Source organism: Cyprinus carpio, chromosome B12, assembly GCF_018340385.1.
Source record: "Cyprinus carpio isolate SPL01 chromosome B12, ASM1834038v1, whole genome shotgun sequence".
Taxonomy (NCBI): Eukaryota; Metazoa; Chordata; class Actinopteri; order Cypriniformes; family Cyprinidae; genus Cyprinus; species Cyprinus carpio.
Window position 1 is genome coordinate 3,193,764 of NC_056608.1, and position 17,422 is coordinate 3,211,185.

The 17,422-nt window shown below is 34.9% G+C and overlaps 1 protein-coding gene across 2 annotated transcripts; it reads left to right on the forward strand.

Annotated features, from left to right (window-relative positions):
• Nucleotides 1-1,719: 1,719 nt before the first annotated feature.
• LOC109063883 (calcium-binding protein 5-like) lies at nt 1,720-4,403 on the forward strand. Of its 2 annotated transcripts, XM_019080890.2 has the most exons (7): nt 1,720-1,765; nt 1,885-1,985; nt 3,111-3,141; nt 3,461-3,604; nt 3,689-3,798; nt 3,893-4,040; nt 4,120-4,403. In XM_019080890.2, the coding sequence occupies exons 2-7, from the start codon at nt 1,950-1,952 to the stop codon at nt 4,146-4,148; spliced, it is 498 nt and encodes a 165-aa protein (XP_018936435.1). In that variant the 5' UTR covers nt 1,720-1,765; nt 1,885-1,949; the 3' UTR covers nt 4,149-4,403. The 2 variants fall into 2 exon arrangements, with proteins under 2 accessions (XP_018936435.1, XP_042590698.1); XM_042734764.1 differs by lacking the exon at nt 3,111-3,141.
• Nucleotides 4,404-17,422: the final 13,019 nt, after the last annotated feature.

Consider the following 17,422-nt stretch of genomic DNA (forward strand, 5'->3'; position numbering starts at 1 on the left):
TTTGATATATTTATGGTAGGACATTTACTAAATATCTTCATGGAACATGATCTTTACTTAATATCCTAATGATTTTTGTCATAAAAGAGAAATGTATAATTGTGACCCATACAATGTATTGTTGTCTATTGCTACAAATATACCTGTGCTACTGATGACACATACAGTATATATTTGTAAAATATTTATATTCATAAAATGTATATTCTATATACATATATTTAAAATATAAACGTAACTTTTTTCTTAAATATAAACATGCATGTGTCTGTATCTATATACACATAATAAATATACACACTTAATATATTTATTATAGCCTTCTAAAAAAAGAAATAAAGTGCCATTGGATGGCATTAAAGGAAGCAGAGTGTTCTCATGAATCATCTGTTCATCCGTTTATGAAATGTGTTGTCCTTCATCCTTGTGTTAACATCTCCTCTCCTCACCTTCTCTCTAAACCTCCATATCAGCGTCTCCTTACATAACCCACCCAAAAACAGACAGAGGAATAATAATCAGATCCCCAGGCCTAATCCCTTATGCAAACAGATTTGTGAAATTTGGCTATGATTTGTAGAAGAAACCATACGTTTATGTAACAGCAACGAGGTAAATAGTTAAAGGTCATGAGTCTGTCATAAAAACAATGAAGGTGCGATGCAGAAGGTTAATTCTAATGTGTACTCTAGACTCCTTTTATGATCTATAGATTTATAGAATCACGTTCTGTATGAAGTCATGATGCTGACTGTAGTGTGGACGATCAGACAGTTAATGAAGGGTTAAGTGTGTGGCCAGATGAAGGAGCTCTGGCAGAAGCTGCAGGGGGTCTGTCTGCAGGCTCCTGGAAATCATCTCTCAGATATTATTAGTACCTTTGTGATGTTAATGTGGAAGATGCAAATGAAAGAAGAAATAAAAATGGTTAAAACCTTTCTCAAAATCTACAGTTTTACAGTCACAACTGGTTATTATATTAAAATATATGTTCCATAACCTCTCTGTGTGGTGCTGAAAAACACAAATTAGGAAAAATAATAACAAATAAAAATAAAATTATTTTATTATGCAAAGTTTATTAATGTTCATAATATATATATATAAAGATATATGCAATATAAAATATAACTTACAAGAAAAAGAAAAGTGTACAAAGGACCAAAAATGTTTATGAATATTTATATAATTTTTACTTCATTATTTTAGTGTGTTGTGCTGTAATATTTATTCATATTTTGTTTTGTTTTCTTACATTATCTCATGCTCTTCACTGACATGGCTGCTAATCAAGAATAATTAAAACATTATATTTATTATTTCATAGTTTCTGTTGAGCTTTCATTTTGTTGTTTAACAGTAATTTTAAAAGTATTTGGTTTGGTCTGATATACTAAGATAGTTTCTTTAATATTTTATAAATTAGGTTTTATATTTCGTTTTACTGAAAGTTTTAGTAATTTTTATCGTTTTTTATCAGTTTATTCTTTTTTTTTAAATGTCTATATAGTTTTTATTAAGTTTTATTTAAGTTGAATTATTTTTTTTTATTGATTTATTTTGTGTTTTTTTTCGTAATGTTAAGGTTAACAGTAATAGCCCTGGGATGTGCTTTACGGTTTTGTTAGTGTGACTGATGATGGTGTGTTTCTGTGTATTGTTGATGTTGGTGTGATTCTGTCCAGTGTCCAGATGGACGTCAGTCTGACCCCTCCCTCACGATGCGGTCCCCCAGAAGCCCCGCACCGCTCCACACTCCAGGAGGGTAAGCACACTTACTGCCATTCACCTTTCAAAGTAATATGCCTCTACTTTAACTTGAAGCTGTTTAGCTGCATACATCTGTAATCAAACACATCTGCTATATGAACGTATGCATTACAGTTGCAGGGTGTTGTAAATCCTGGTGGTAACAGCAGCTTTGGACTCACATCCCAACACTCACAGATATGACTGCATGCATCTTCTTACGGGGAGCAAAAATCGTAAGTTCGCCGTTATAGTTATTAGAATATATTTAACATTATATAGTATTTACAGCTTTAACATTGCCCCACTTTATAAACACAGTCGAGACACATTTTTTGTTCATAGGACAAATTAATTTAAATTATAATTTAATTATAATTTTCAATTAAAACTGAATTTTTTATAATTTTTATTATGTTTTGTAGTTTATTTGTGTTAGTTTCATTTTATTTTTAAACAAAAGTCAGAAGAAGAAATTGTGTGCAATTAAAAAAATGTCATTAATGGATTTGTGTTTAGTTTATAACATCATCCCAGTTCATGAACACAGTTAAGACAATTTATATGTTTGTAGAAATATGTTTATATATATATATATATATTAGTTTAGTTTTTTTATTTATTAGTTTTGTTATTATTATTAAAGATGTGTGTGTGTATTTGAAAGATGGAAGTGTGCAGTTAGACAATTGTAGTTAATTTGTGTTTTATTACTTTTTCACATTATCCCACTTTACGTAAATAAAAATCCTTTTTATTTTTTAACTATGTTTCTTATGTTTTCATTACTTTAGTTTTATAATAAATCTATAATAAATCTAATTTAGTGATTTTTGATGATGTTCTTTTGTTGTATTTTTATGTTTTGTTTTTATGAAATGGCACGTTTTATGTGTGTTTGTGATAATTTGTTTTTAATTTATTATTAAAATAATCATGTATTTCATTCATTTTATTTTTAAAAATATATATTTACACTATTTTTTATTAAATTTTAGTTGTTTTTATGTTTTATCTTATGTAATTTAATTTTATAATAATAACAAAAGTGTAAATATGATAAAAACTGGAAATGCTGTGCAGTCAGAAGATGGTCTGTGTTGGTCCTGATGCAGCAGACAGACACATGATCGTGATCAGACGCAGTAGATCTATTAACCCTCAGTTCACATGAAACATGCCACTGAGTGCCGTCTGCTTACGGGACACACACTGTGACTGCTTTAAAAGCATTCGTGCCATTATCAAAATGAGGATAAAACAGGCCTTTTAGATTAATCTCAAACCCCTGAACAGACAGAGAGACGTGCAGACGACAGAAACACACCTGACAGGCTTGACCTGTGCTTTTGGTTTTGCAGGACAGAGAACTGGCAGATGATGAGATCGAAGGTAAACACACCTGTCCTCTGGCACATCATCTGGACTCATGTCAATGCTTCAAGCCAATAAAAATCATTTTATTTCAACAAACTTACATTGTTTTACAGACATAGTCACAGCTGAATGTCAGAGTTGAATGACAAACATTATTGGACATTGCAGAAGTTTTGTTATTATTATCATTATTGAGAAGAAGAAGAAATGTATGGCTATAACTATTGGTAGACATCACAGACATTGTATTTATTTATTTAAACAATTCTGATTAGCATTTCATGCATAAGGTTGATTACTGTAATGTAAAATCTGAACCCTTTCTTGTTCTCAGAGTTGAGAGAGGCATTTAATGAATTCGATAAAGATAAAGACGGTCTAATCAGCTGTAAGGACCTGGGGAACCTGATGAGGACGATGGGTTACATGCCGACGGAGATGGAGCTGATCGAGCTGGGCCAGAACATCAGCATGAACCGTACGGCCGGGCGCAGTATTATCTCGATCGCTGTGAGCAAGCACTGCAGTGTTTAGAGAGGTCTTCTGTGTCTCTGTCTCTCAGTGGGAGGAACGGTGGACTTTGAAGACTTTGTGGAGCTAATGGCGCCGAAGCTTTTGGCCGAAACAGCCGGCATGATCGGAGTGAAGGAACTACGAGACGCTTTCAGAGAGGTGAGAGACAAACCAAAGCTGCGTCGTTAGGGTTAGCACTGCATTATGGGCCGGGGAGCAGTGGGCTTCTGGTTGTCTTCTGTCTGGTCTGCAGTTTGACATGGACGGCGACGGCTCGATCACCTCCGAGGAGCTGAGGAGCGCGATGGCTAAACTACTGGGAGAACACATGAACCACAGAGAGATCGAGGCCGTGGTCCGAGAGGCAGACAACAACGGCGACGGCACGGTCGATTTCGAAGGTGAGAACTGACACACGTTCAGCGCTTACAGATGCTCACTCTGGTGTGAAATGCTCTTCTGCTTCTGTTCTTCTTGCAGAGTTCGTCAGGATGCTGTCAAGCTGCTGAGACATTCATCTTCTGGACGCTGCAGGATCATAAACACAGCTTGCGTGTCCCTAAATATCAGTGCAATGTACAGAAAGATCTTTCCCCATAAACTATGCAAACATGTCAGGCTTTCAGTGCAATACAGAGCTACTGATCTGAGAGATGATGGATGTGCAATATTTCTGTGAAATTATTATCACGAGTCTAATACTATAACACTTGTCTTTGCAGTATTTTTAATAGATATTTGCTCAATAAAATACAAAATTAGGAGTGATGTTTTCTCTTTGTGTGTGTGTGAACGTGACACCATATAATATCTAATAAGATAGTTATTATTATCCAGAATCTATCACTGAGGGGTTTTTGTAAATTATTAAAGGTGCTTTTCATCTATTTTGTCCTGTCTTTTGCTGTGTAATTTAAGACAGTTATTCCACAATCTCACATTAAAATAAGTTATGATGTCTACACTGCATAATCAATCTTGTCATGTTTACACTTTGTTAATTATAATAAGATGATTCGTGAGTGTGAGAAACATAAGCTCTGAATCTGATCATGCCTCTGATTGGCCAGTGCGTTCCAGAGATCAACAGATATGTCTGTGATTGGCTACAAAGCTCCACGCTGTAAATCGAATGCGTTGACACTCTCCTGATCACAACAAACTTTTGCTGAATCTGTTTTGCCAGTATATGATTACAGCTGCAGACGCTGTGTCTCATTCTGTCAGTGGTTTCAGTGTTTCTGGGTTCAGTCTCCTAATCTCTTCAGCACACTCCACAGCATCATTTATGAATGACTTCCAGTAACTAAATATCTCCATTAATCTGCTGATTCTCAGAAAAGAGAAAAAAATATATATATAAAACCAGAAATCTGTAATCTGTGTGCTGGGCAGATGGTGAAGCCCAGAAATCACTTTTAAGAGAAACGTTCTCTGCAAGATTAAGAGGGATGATGGACGGATGATGGACTGAGAGGCACTGAAAGATTTTGGACTGTTTATGAGCAAATTGATGTGATATCCTGAAAAAAAAAGAAAAATAAAATCTACAGATAGAGGAAAATACACCAGACACATGTTTAAAAATGGCCTAAACGAGCCACGTCACTGGATGCACTTTAAAACGAATCATATAAGAGGAGAAAAATGTATTTAAATGTCTATTAATTGCATTTGTTTGTTTGTTTGTTTATTTTTAAAAGATAAATAGACTGACATTGAATATATATATATATATATATATATATATATATATATATATAATTTGGAATATGGAATATATTTTTATATATAAAATAAAATAAAATAATAAAAAAATAAAATAAATAAAAAAAATAAAATAAATAAAAAATAAAATAGTGTTCCAAATTATTTTTAAAAGATAAATAGACTGACATTGGATATATGTTTATTATATATATGATATATTATTTGGTTTATAAGTTTTTAGACATTGCTCAAAATTATGAATAATAGTAGGCTATTATTAGTAATTATGATAATAATATGGAAGAATAATATAATGGAATTTAAAAAACTCTCATACTTCAGATTTTCATCCTAACGACTCTGAGCTTATATTGGTTGATTATTGATTTTTTTGTTTGTTTGTTTTTTTCTTATTAATATAAATCGACTGGCATAGAAAATGTAAAATAAAATTAATAATAATAATTATCATCATCATGATAAGTGCATATATATATATATTGACAAAGCTGATAGATTTCAGAACGGACAGCGCTGGGCACAATTATCTCTAAATGGCTAAATATAATTTTGATGAATCTGGCTCTAATCTGAGTCACTAATCGCTATCACTCATTCTTAGCAGCATAATACATCAAACTAAAACAAGGGCACAGGAACAACCTCAACAGAGACCTCGAGGAGAGGTGAAATAAATAAAAGCCAGAATGCCAGAGCTCATGAGAATCAGACAACAGAAGAGAAGAGAGGACACTGTGTGATTAGCAAACACACCGAAATCCCAAAACATCCCGGACCAGCTGCTCTAACGAGAGAGAGGGAGCAAATACACAGACAGTGACAGATCACTTTTTTAGGTAGGTGGTAAATACACAGACAGTGACTTTTTATTTAGAAGGAAATATCTAACTTACCTTTTTCAAATAAGTAACACCAGTTACTTTGTTTCCATGTCTTGAGTGACAGGTCTGAATATCTGAGATACTTTTTCAAATAAGTAACACCAGGTGGCAACAATTTTAACATGATCTCACTGTAGTTCTAGACTAAATATGAACATATCTTTACTCATCTCAGCACAAAAACACATTCAGTGTTCCTCAGAATGAATAAAAACAGTCAAATGCAAATATTACAAACCTGCAATAAATAAATATGCTTAATAAGACTATTATCATTTATGTATTTAATCCCATTTTATTAACCAGTGTCAAGTCACCTTTATTTATCTAGCTAGCAAAACAGATTGTGTCAAAAGCAGCTTTTACAGTATTAAATAGGAAATAGTGTGTTTGCTACTGACCTTCGATGATCCAAGTCAATCATACTAATAAGCAAAATTGACACATTTGTGTTTAATTTTTGTTATTGCTGAATAGTGCTGAACTTTCTTCTTCTGCATCATATTCTTCTTCGCCCTCTACTGTACAGACGTGAATTTACACTTCCTTCAGCCTGAGGCGCATTCATTTCACTTTTGGTGTGAAAGGACTTTTACATTTGTCAAAGAATAACTTTTTTATATTAAAAACAAACAAGCAAACCCTGCCCAGATTTAAAAAGTAACTTATGATGTAAGTAACATAACATCATAAAAAGCAACTAAGTAACATAATTACTTACTTTTTTTTAGGGAGTAATGCAATATTGTAATGCATTACTTTTAAAAGTAACTTTCCAGAACACTGCTTATCACATTCAGGCCTCATGCTCTGCTACTGTATCTCAGAGACACACACCTGCGGCTCTCATTAACACATTAGCTGCCAGCACAGACTCAATAAACTGTGAAGCGCTGCGGTCAGTAATGACCCAGACCCCCCTCAGAGACGACACGTCCACTTCCCCTCACAAACCACAACTACAACCACAGACCCAGCGCTCACCAAAACCTGCACACAAGCTAACAGATCAGCCCCCCTCAGAGACGACACGTCCACTTCCCCTCACAAACCACAACTACAAAAAAAATGTACAGTGCCTAAATGTACATTAAACGTCTTTGTGTGGAACAGGTAAACTCATCTTTCACAGCCTCATTGTGTTTGTAATTATGAACTGTTCTAACTTTCAAGGAAAGTGTTTTAAAATGCAAACTAAAGCGTTTCAGAAGGTTTAATGGTGGTGATCGTTCAGCTTTTAACTTCTAGCGATTGCATTTACGGTTTTAAAGTCATGTTCGTTTGTGAAGATCATGTTGAACACAACATGTAAGAATCATAAACTTCTGCTGGTCACAGAGCTTGTTTTGTGCCATAATCCAAAAAGAGATGGACAATTATTGAAGGAACGGGGCGATGAGAACACTTCCCCTCACAAACCACAACTACAACCACAGACCCAGCGCTCACCAAAACCTGTACACAATCTAATATCCATCAGCTCTGAATCCAGACACGGACAGAGATGCACACAGCTCTCGCTGCGGGAGGAACATCAGCTCACAATCACTCCCCAAACACAACCAGCCAACCAATAAATACATAAAACACTATAAACGTAATATAATACACATATGTAGGCTTATGGGGATGTTGTAATACAATAATATAATGTACTGTAATGTTATGTAATATAATATAATATAATATTATATTATTTAAAGTATAGTTTCAACATATACATTTTAACATTTTTTTAAATTAGCACAAATATATTTTATTTTAAAAAGCACAAATATGAATTACAATGAACAAGTTTATTTATAAATTAACATTAACATGGATTAATAAATGCTGTAAAAATGTACATTGCTAGTGTAATATAGCTAATACATTACCTAATTTCCACAAAATGAATTCATTTAAAATTATTTTTTATTTATAATTTATTAAACGTACCATGAATTAATAAAAAAATCCCTACTATTATACTGTTGTTTTTAACTGTATTGTGCTTTTTCTCTTCTAGCTATTTCTCTCTCTCTCTCTCTCTCTCTCTCTCTATCTCCCTTATTTCTCTCTTTTTCTTTCTGTCTGTCTTCCATCTATCTATCTATCTATCTATCTATCTATCTATCTATTTTTCTATATATCTATATATATATCTATCTATCTATCTATCCTTTTGTTGTAGTTTTGGATAAAATCTTCACATTCGAGGAGAAGCATGATATTACAAGGGCCTTTTTCTTGAAGAAACATCTGAGAAGTGAAAGTCCATTTGCTTGTCTAAGAGATTTAATATATAAAATCTACCTTATAATTTTTCTTTCTGCGGGTAAAGTGTGATGTGGATCACTGAGATGTTGAGAGAATCACAGACACCAGCTAAAACAATCTAAAAACCACTAAAAACTCATTGTAGCCATTTGAAAGGAACACAGTCAGTGCTGAAGCAGACATGCACTGATGTTTTAGGTTTGATGTGCTAAGTAAATGTGAAACAGTGAGTGCTGGGCCCAAAAGATGGAGGCTGAAGAAACAGAAGACTTGTGAAGACCACACCATTTGGTAAACGTGTGAAGGAGCGCTCACCAATATAATGCTCAAGGAGACAAATGCAGAGGCATTAGAAAAGAAGACACAGAAGAGAACAGTCATCAGAAGCAGGAAAGACACCAGAGACGGAGCGACTGCTGCTACAGAGGTATAGAGACTTCAGATCTGTCCCTGCTATCAGCCAGAAGCAGCAGAAATCTGCATGAATTTAAGCTAGAACATGTGATCTTCGTGGTTCTTCGTGGAACCAAAAATGCAAATAAAGTATAAATAAGTATAATGAGTGCTAAAAAGATCAAAGTGTTGTACAGAGATTAACAGAGCATAAGAAGACTTGATATAATGCTCATCAAGCCATTAATAAAGGTTTCAAAAGGCTTTTTTTTTTTTTTTGAAGCAATGCCATAGAAGGGTCATTTTGGGTTCTCCAAACAACCTTTCAGTTAACAGTTCTTAAAGGAACCATTTTTCTAAGTGTGAAGAACATTTGAACAATATACAGAACCACTATAAAGAACTGTGAAGACTGAATGGGTGTTAAAGGTTCTCCAAGGAATCATCAATTCCAATAACGAACGTATATTTCTGTGTGAGTGTGATGCTAACACAGATGTGTCTCATCTCTGGCAGATGAAGCTGCAGCACACACAGAGACGGCTGGAGCGCCTCAGAACCACGTCAGAATGGAGCTGGAGAACGCGGCCCTGTGGAAACAGTTCAGCACGGTGGGCACTGAGATGACTGTCACTAAGAAGGGCAGGTGAGCACATGTCGGAATGTTTGGAGACAAATGTGACCCTGGAGCACAAAACCAGTCATAAGTAGCACAGGTACACTACATGGACAAAAGTACTGGGATCCCCACCCCACTATTGAATAAAATATCATTATATGCTTAAACATTCAGATTTGCACTCATGGAAATTACTAAAGTAGTCAAACCTGTTCATTAGGAGGGGGTGCAAATACTTTTGGCAATATATCAGACATCAGAATCAGAAATCAGATAGTGTATATTTGTAGCAATAGCCAACAATACATTGTAGGGGTCACAATTTTAGATTTTTCTTTTATTCCAAAAATCATTAGGATATTAAGTAAAGATCATGTTCCATGAAGATATTTTGTAAATGTCCTACCATAAATATATAAACACTTAATTTTTAATCAGTAATATGCATTGCTAAGGACTTAATTTTGACAACTTTAAAGATGATTTTCTCAATTTTTTAGATTTTTTTTTTTTGCACCCTCAGATTCCAGATTTTCAAATAGTTGTATCTCAGACAAATATTGTCCTCAAACCATACATCAATGGAAAGATTATTTATTCAGCTTTTTTGAAATCTCAATTTCACAAAATTGACCCTTATGACTGGTTTTGTGGTCCAGGGTCACATTTCATTGCTTTAACTTGTCTGTCTCTTCTCTGCTCCTCAGGAAAATGTTTCCTCAGCTGCGAGTCAAGCTGTCTGGGCTCAACCTGTCTCTGCGTTACATTTTTCTCTTAGACATCATTCCTGTGGAATCCTCTCGCTATCGGTTTCAAGACAGCAGCTGGCAGGTGGTCGGCGGAGCGGAGGCTCGTCTGCAGGATCGTGTCTTCATCCACCCGGACTCGCCCGCCACCGGAGAACACTGGCAGAACCGCACTGCACCATATCCTTCCACGGGGCCAAACTCACCAATAACACTCTGAACACACAAGGATATGTGAGTAAAAAATGCACCATTCAATATCTGCATTCAAGTTAACTGTAAAAGTCTACTATCCTACTTTTTAAACTACACTAACACTGTTTAACAACGTCAAATGTCAATAGTGTAAAGGATAATTACAATGAAACAGAAGTTACAATATTTTAGACACTTATATAATATTTTTTTCAAATAGTGCAAAGATTTGTAATATTTTTCAATAGCAAAAAGTATTTAGATACTTGAATGGATGTCATTGCATGGATAGTATACAGTATCAAAGCCATCTAACCAAGTTTGCAAGTGCAATCAAATGATGACTTTTCTTAGAACTAACTTTAGTGTCCAGATACTGTATCTTCACATTTGTGTCCCTGGAGCACAAAACCAGTTATAAGGGTCAATGTTTTGATATTGAGATTTTGAATGAGCTGAATAAATAGCTTTCCATTAATGTATGGTTTGTTAGGAGGACAATATTTGTCTGAGATACAACTATTTGAAAACCTGGAATGCAAAAAAATCTAAATATTGAGAAAATCATCTTTAAAGTTGTCCAAATGAAGTTCTTAGCAATGCATATTATTAATCAAATATTAAGTTTTCTTATATTTAACCCTCTGAGGTCTAGGGGGTTTTGGGGGCCTGGAGAAATTTTTACATCCCCTGACTTTTGTGCTTTTTTTCAGTTGCTTATAAATAGATATATGGCTAAAGTCTAATAACACTGTAATCAGTACAGACTGGGCTACAATAATACGTGAATAGTATGTATGTACATGATTGTGTTTTTAAGAAAACAACGTTTATGTGTGGTTAGTAAAAACTACAATTTTGAAGGCACTGAAATAAGGTCATAAAACAGATACAGAACATTTGTTCACAGGCCTGTCAAACCTGCAGCTTGTAGCCTAGAATGTTTGCTTCAAAATGATGTGAAAATCATCTTGTTTACTCACTCACAGAAAACAATAGATTAATTTAAAAATTCTAAGACACTTTTTGTTTCAAAAGGGCATATGCGAGTAGGCGTCAACTATCATCAATATTAGTGTGATTCAGACAAAGACCCGCATATTGAGCTGCATAATGAGCCGTTCAGTCAGGTGAGTGACTGAGAGAGAAGAGTTACAAGAAAGAATGTGAGTACAAAATAAATGTATATTTTTTAGGTTTGTAGTTTATTTAGAATATATTTAATTATCCCACAAAATAACTTGAGATTCACTTGTGAGTGCAGTTAAACAGTTTATTAGGAACAATCAAAGCTGATTTTCAAAGCTGAATTTTTAGCATCATTACTCCAGTCACACAATCTTTCAGAAATCATTCTAATATTCTGATTTGTTACTCAAAAAACATTTTTATTATTATTATTATTATTAATTTTTTTATTATTAATTTTTGTTAATTTTTGATTTTTTTTTTTTTTTATTAATTGAATTGTTTGTATTGTTTCTAACATGATTATTGTATTTATTATCAATTGTATATATATATATATATATATATATATATATATATATATATATATATATATACACACTGACTCCCAGCTTTTGAATGGTATAGTGTATATTGTTACACTTGGAGTAAGACTGGAGTAATGATGCTGAAAGTTTAGCTTTGATCACAGGAATATATGAAATTTTAAAATATATTCAAATAGAAAGCAGTTATTTTAAATAGTAAAAATATTTCACAATATTACTGCTTTAGCAAATGAAACTTTCTGTATTTTGGATCAAATAAATGCAGGCTCATGTGTCATGTTGAAATAAATAAATGAACGTCACATACCTGTCATTTCCAAAATGTGTGTCATTTTTGTGTTATTAAGTGAATGTTTTTTTGATGTGATTTTGAAGATGTTGTAGTTTTTGGATATGACAGGTATAGCTGTGTTCCAGGTTCTTGAGTGTCCTGCTGCTTATTTGCATTTGCTCGCTTTGCAACAGGTTATTATTTATCTGAAATAAAAAAGTAAGCATGCTGTTTATGCAAATACACTGCATTATTAACATTATTGTGATGGTCACTGATACTATTAGTAATTTACAGGAAAAAAAAGAACACAATTACCACATAGAACATTTATTGTCAGTGTTATTTACAGCTTACTTGATAGACTTTTTTATTATTTTTATTATTTACACCAGAGCAGATATTGATGAACAGAAGCTTAGTTACATTCTTGAAAACACAAGCATGCTTTGTATGAAGGCCTATACAATGTATATAGTTATAAACATGTATGGCTATATTCGTGAACAGAGAATAGCCTATCTCAGTAAAGTTTTGTCTAAGCATTCTTACTGACATTAAGCTAGCAACATTATAACTCATATTACTTTTATATCGTATTGCTGTCTATGTTATAGAACATAAAAAAAAAAAACATCCTGGCATGGTGAAACATTGAGATGATATAAATGAAACTTCATAATGTTTCACCTGATTATACATTTAGTCAGGAATTATAGTTAGGAAAAAGTCTAACTAGTAAAATGTGTATAAGTTATATGAAAACTAATACAAGTAGATTAATAATAAAAAAGACTTACTCGTGTTTATCTCTGCTGGGTCAAGCCGCTTCGTTCTTCTTTCTGAGGGAATCCAAATCTTATTCCTCTCAGCGGTCTTATTGAGTTGAATTTTGTCTTATTCCTCTCAGCGCGAAGCGAACAGTAACATTTAAAAAACGTGAAGTACAGTCTCGCTGGTTTGTTTGCTCTGATGAGGGCGGTTATCCGCGCGAGCTTCAAGATTATAATCTCAATAGCGCGCTTGGCGCGTGGGCGTGGTCGCATTAGATATAATGAAGGGAGACATGAAAAACGGACATCGCACTTGCTTAGTTTAAAAGAAGACATGTCAAGATTACTATAGATATCTCTCTCATGTCTCTGTGTTGAGTATTCACTGAGTTACAGTTCATTTTAATGACGCGTTTCCGAATAAAGATCACCGCAGACCAAGGCTGCAGACAGCGCACTCTATTTGTTTTCTTTATTTTATAAATGCACAAAGTTTTGTTGTTATTATGTGTGGATACAAATAAAAGTAGACCCTTTACAGATTCGATTGATGTATTGCTCTTATCTGTACGATCAAAACTGAAAGTGTAATTTAAGTTCTTTTCGGGGTTACCAGGAGAAAATGCCTCAAAACGCGTATCCACGTTAATCGACTTCAGGGGGTTATCTTCTTGAAGTAATCATACTCTTAAACATATACCTTTCCATCCAACTGGTAAAGAAGGCAGTAATATCTCACCTCCACAGATCCAAAAGAAATCTGCTATTATTAATGATCGGCCTTCATAAATTTCTATTGAAGGTAGTGCAATAGTTTGATTTTCACATTCTTCAGGTGCTATTTTACTTCCGTTTGTTGTTCAGAGTGCTAAAAGTTCTGGAGCTCTAGAGGGAATTCCTGATTTCCAAGAATTTTTCTTATCTATATACCAAATAATAGCACATTTTCCTTTAAATTTGCCCACATCTTGTGTCCCTTTTGGTTTATGGAAACGCTCATATTCTTGTTTATATTCTATATAATCTGTACCATTTTGGAATCTCTACTTTCTGTTTTTTAATTTTTATATTTTGGCTGACATCTGAATACTGACACCAAGATTCCCAGAGTGGTCTAAAAATTTAGAATTTCCCAAAAATCCTAGACATTCAGCAAAACAATATGGTCTGGTAAAATCTGTTAAATGACAAAAGTTTCTCCCAAATTTAGCACATTTTTGGTAGTCATATGGATTTAGTATGGCTATTACTTTGTTTAATGGAGATTTGGAGCACAGCAAGCAATTTTCTTTTCCTGTTTCTCTAGCAGTACAGGCTGCCCATTTATACCACTAATAATTATGGGCTGTATCCCATAATGCATCATTTTGACTAATGTTTTCATCACCTTGAAAATCATAATCAGTGTTTCTACGATTTTTGATTATCATTGTTTCTGTTGAGTTGATATCATTATCACTTTTGTTCAAAGGTTGAAAAGTCAACTGAAGGGAAGTCAGGTTGTTTTCTATTGGTTGAGTTTGGGTTTGCATTATTAGATGCATTAGGCATAAGATGGTCTTCAGATATGTTGTCAGACTTATTCTCTTTCCTCTCAAGTTCGTCTGACAGGAGGAAAGAAGCTCCTTGTGGATCTTTTTTGTGCTCTCTTCAGTTTGCTCGTTTTTCCTCGTTACTTTCTCCTGCATCGTCTGGTTGTCTGTTTTCTTTTCTTTATGTCTTTCCTGTGGGAATTCTAGTACAGTGATTTAGATGACACCAAGTCATGCTTCCCTCCACTTGGACTGCTGTTGGAGTAGCTCTCACCACTTTGTAGGGTCCTTCTCTCCTGGGCTCATTCCACTTTCTCCGGAATACCCTCAGATATACTTGGTCACCTGGAACAACTGGATATGCAGTCTCCGATTCCTCTCTGGGCTTTTTTCTTTTTTCCTGTAAATAGATAGCTTTATGTATGGCAGTTAATTTCTTCATATACGAGCGAAGTTCCATTTGTAATTGCTCTAGAGGTGGTCCTTTGTAGGGACCTCTACAATATGGCACAGGCATGGGTCAACCCGTTAGCATTTCATGTGGTGTTAAGTGCGTGTTCCTGTTAGTTTGCATGCGATAGCTCATTAGTGCAAGAGGTTGTTGTTAAGTGTGTTTTTGTATTAGTTTGGATCATATTTTGTTTATTTTGGCCTTGATAATTCCATTACATTTTTCAACATACCCTTGTGATTGAGTTCTGTAGACGCATCCTAGTCTTGGTTTTATTCTTAATTGTTGCAATACTTTTGTATGAATGCCGACCCATTATCTGAACTTATTTCTGATGGTATTCCAAATCTAGGAATTACTTCTCTTGTTAGAAATTTAATTACTGTTCCTGCTCCCAGATCTGCTGATGGTACTGCCTCCACCCACTTGCTAAATCGGTCTATGATAACAAGCATGTATATTTTGCCTTGTACTTGCTTTATCATATCCGCATAATCCATTACTAAATGTTTAAAGGGCCCTTCAGGTACTGGAATATGGCCTATTGGTGTCGCTATCCCTTTCCTCACATTGTATTTGGCACAAACTTCACATGTGGAAAAAAATTCATCCACCATTGCATATAAATAAGAAGACCAATATCCTTGCTGTTTAATTTTTCTTACCACTTCCCCTCTTGCGCAATGGTTAAAACTATGCACATCTGTAATAAGAATAATCAAAAGTGAAGTAGGTGCAACAATGTGTCCTTCATGTGTACGCCAGATCTCTTGTGAGTCTTTTTTTAACTCCCCTTTGGTGCCACATTGATTGTTCATAGGGGCCTGCTTGTTGTTGAATTCGAATAATATCATTGTAATAATATAATATAAAAACTTTACAATCACGGGAAGAAGGAGGCGGGAACCGGCGAACACTCAATAAATACAAAACAGCGCGACAGCCCCTCACGGTCGACTGCCGCGCACAAACAAAAACCAAACACAAAACAAAACCCAGGCCTGGTCCTCTCTCGTCCTTCACTGTCGTCGCTCCTCTTTTGTATCCTCCCGATCTCCTCCGTGGGACTCGAGACCGGTGAGTGGAGCAGGTGTCACTCATTTCCCAATCACTCCACCGGCCTCGCTCCGTTCCCACGGCTCTCGGCCCCGCCCCACTCGTCACAATCATCCAATTGAGGCTGAGTTTTGATAAGTACTACAGGTGCTAATACTGCTACCTGATACCCTGAAGCTTTTTTAGCATCTATATACGCTGCATTGTTTCCCTTAATGATGTAATCATTTCCCTTCTTGTGTGCCTGACATTTGATTATTGCTAGTCTTTTTGGTAGCATCATAGCCAAAATTATTTGCCCTATTTGTTCACTATGTTGAATGGGAGTGCCATCACTTTTTTTTGAAACCTCCTTGTTTCCACACTGCTCCGAATAGATGACATACACCATGAGAATATGCTGAATCTGTGAAAATGTTAGCAGTTTGTCCTTTCGCTAACTGACATGCAGTTGTAAGAGCTTTTAATTCTGCTAATTGAGCAGAGCAAGGCTGTACACAATGTTGTGATATCACAGATTCAAATTCTTTTTTTTGTTTTTCTTCACTATTGAATATTCTGTATGATTTCCTTCATGGTCTCTCAAGCTAGAACGATCTACGAAGTAAGTGACTTCTGCTTCAGGGATAGGTGTTGATTGAAGATCTGGTCATAATCTAGTAAATGCCAATGACTCATTCACACAATCATGAGGTTTTCCTTCAAAAGCCAAAGGAATTAATTCAGCTGGATTAACTGTATGGCATCGCTTAATGGTAACATCTGGATATGTGAGTAATGAGGAATAGGCTAGAATTCAAGCTTGTGTCAGTACAAATTTCCTTTGTTCTATTAATTCCACAATTTTATGATGAGTATATATAGTTACTGGGTACCCCATAGTAATTGTGGATGCTTTTTCATAAGCATAATATACTGCTGCTAAGCCTTGTTGGTAACATGGTGGGTACCCCTGGGCTACATTGTCTAATTTTGTGCTGTAATATGCTATAGGCTGTTTTTTTCCTCCCACTACAAGTCTCTTGTACAGTACAGCTGATGCATAACCATCAGCTCTGTTTGCCACATATAGATGAAACATTTTATCATATTCTGCTGTTCCCAGGGCAGGGGCCTGTTATAGTTCTTTTTTTATTGTTTCAAATGCTAGTAATGGATCTGTGTTCCATTTTAATGGATTGCTCAAATGTTGTAATCCTGCTTGTTTCATGATCTATCTCAATGGCCCTGTCTTTATAGCATAGTCTTCTATCCAGTCGGCACTAAAGCCAGTCATTCCTAGGAAAGTCATCATATGTCCTACTGTCTGAGGCAATTGTGTTTTACTTATGCCTTCTAATTGAGCTGGAGCTATATCTC

Coding starts and splice junctions, on each gene's coding strand:
- LOC109063883 (XM_019080890.2), top strand. CDS start 1,950: ATGACTGCATGCATCTTCTTACGGGGAGCAAAAATC. Junction 3,605..3,688: donor CCAGAACATCAGCATGAACC/GTACGGCCGGGC, acceptor TCTGTCTCTCAG/TGGGAGGAACGGTGGACTTT. Junction 4,041..4,119: donor CGGCACGGTCGATTTCGAAG/GTGAGAACTGAC, acceptor TTCTTCTTGCAG/AGTTCGTCAGGATGCTGTCA.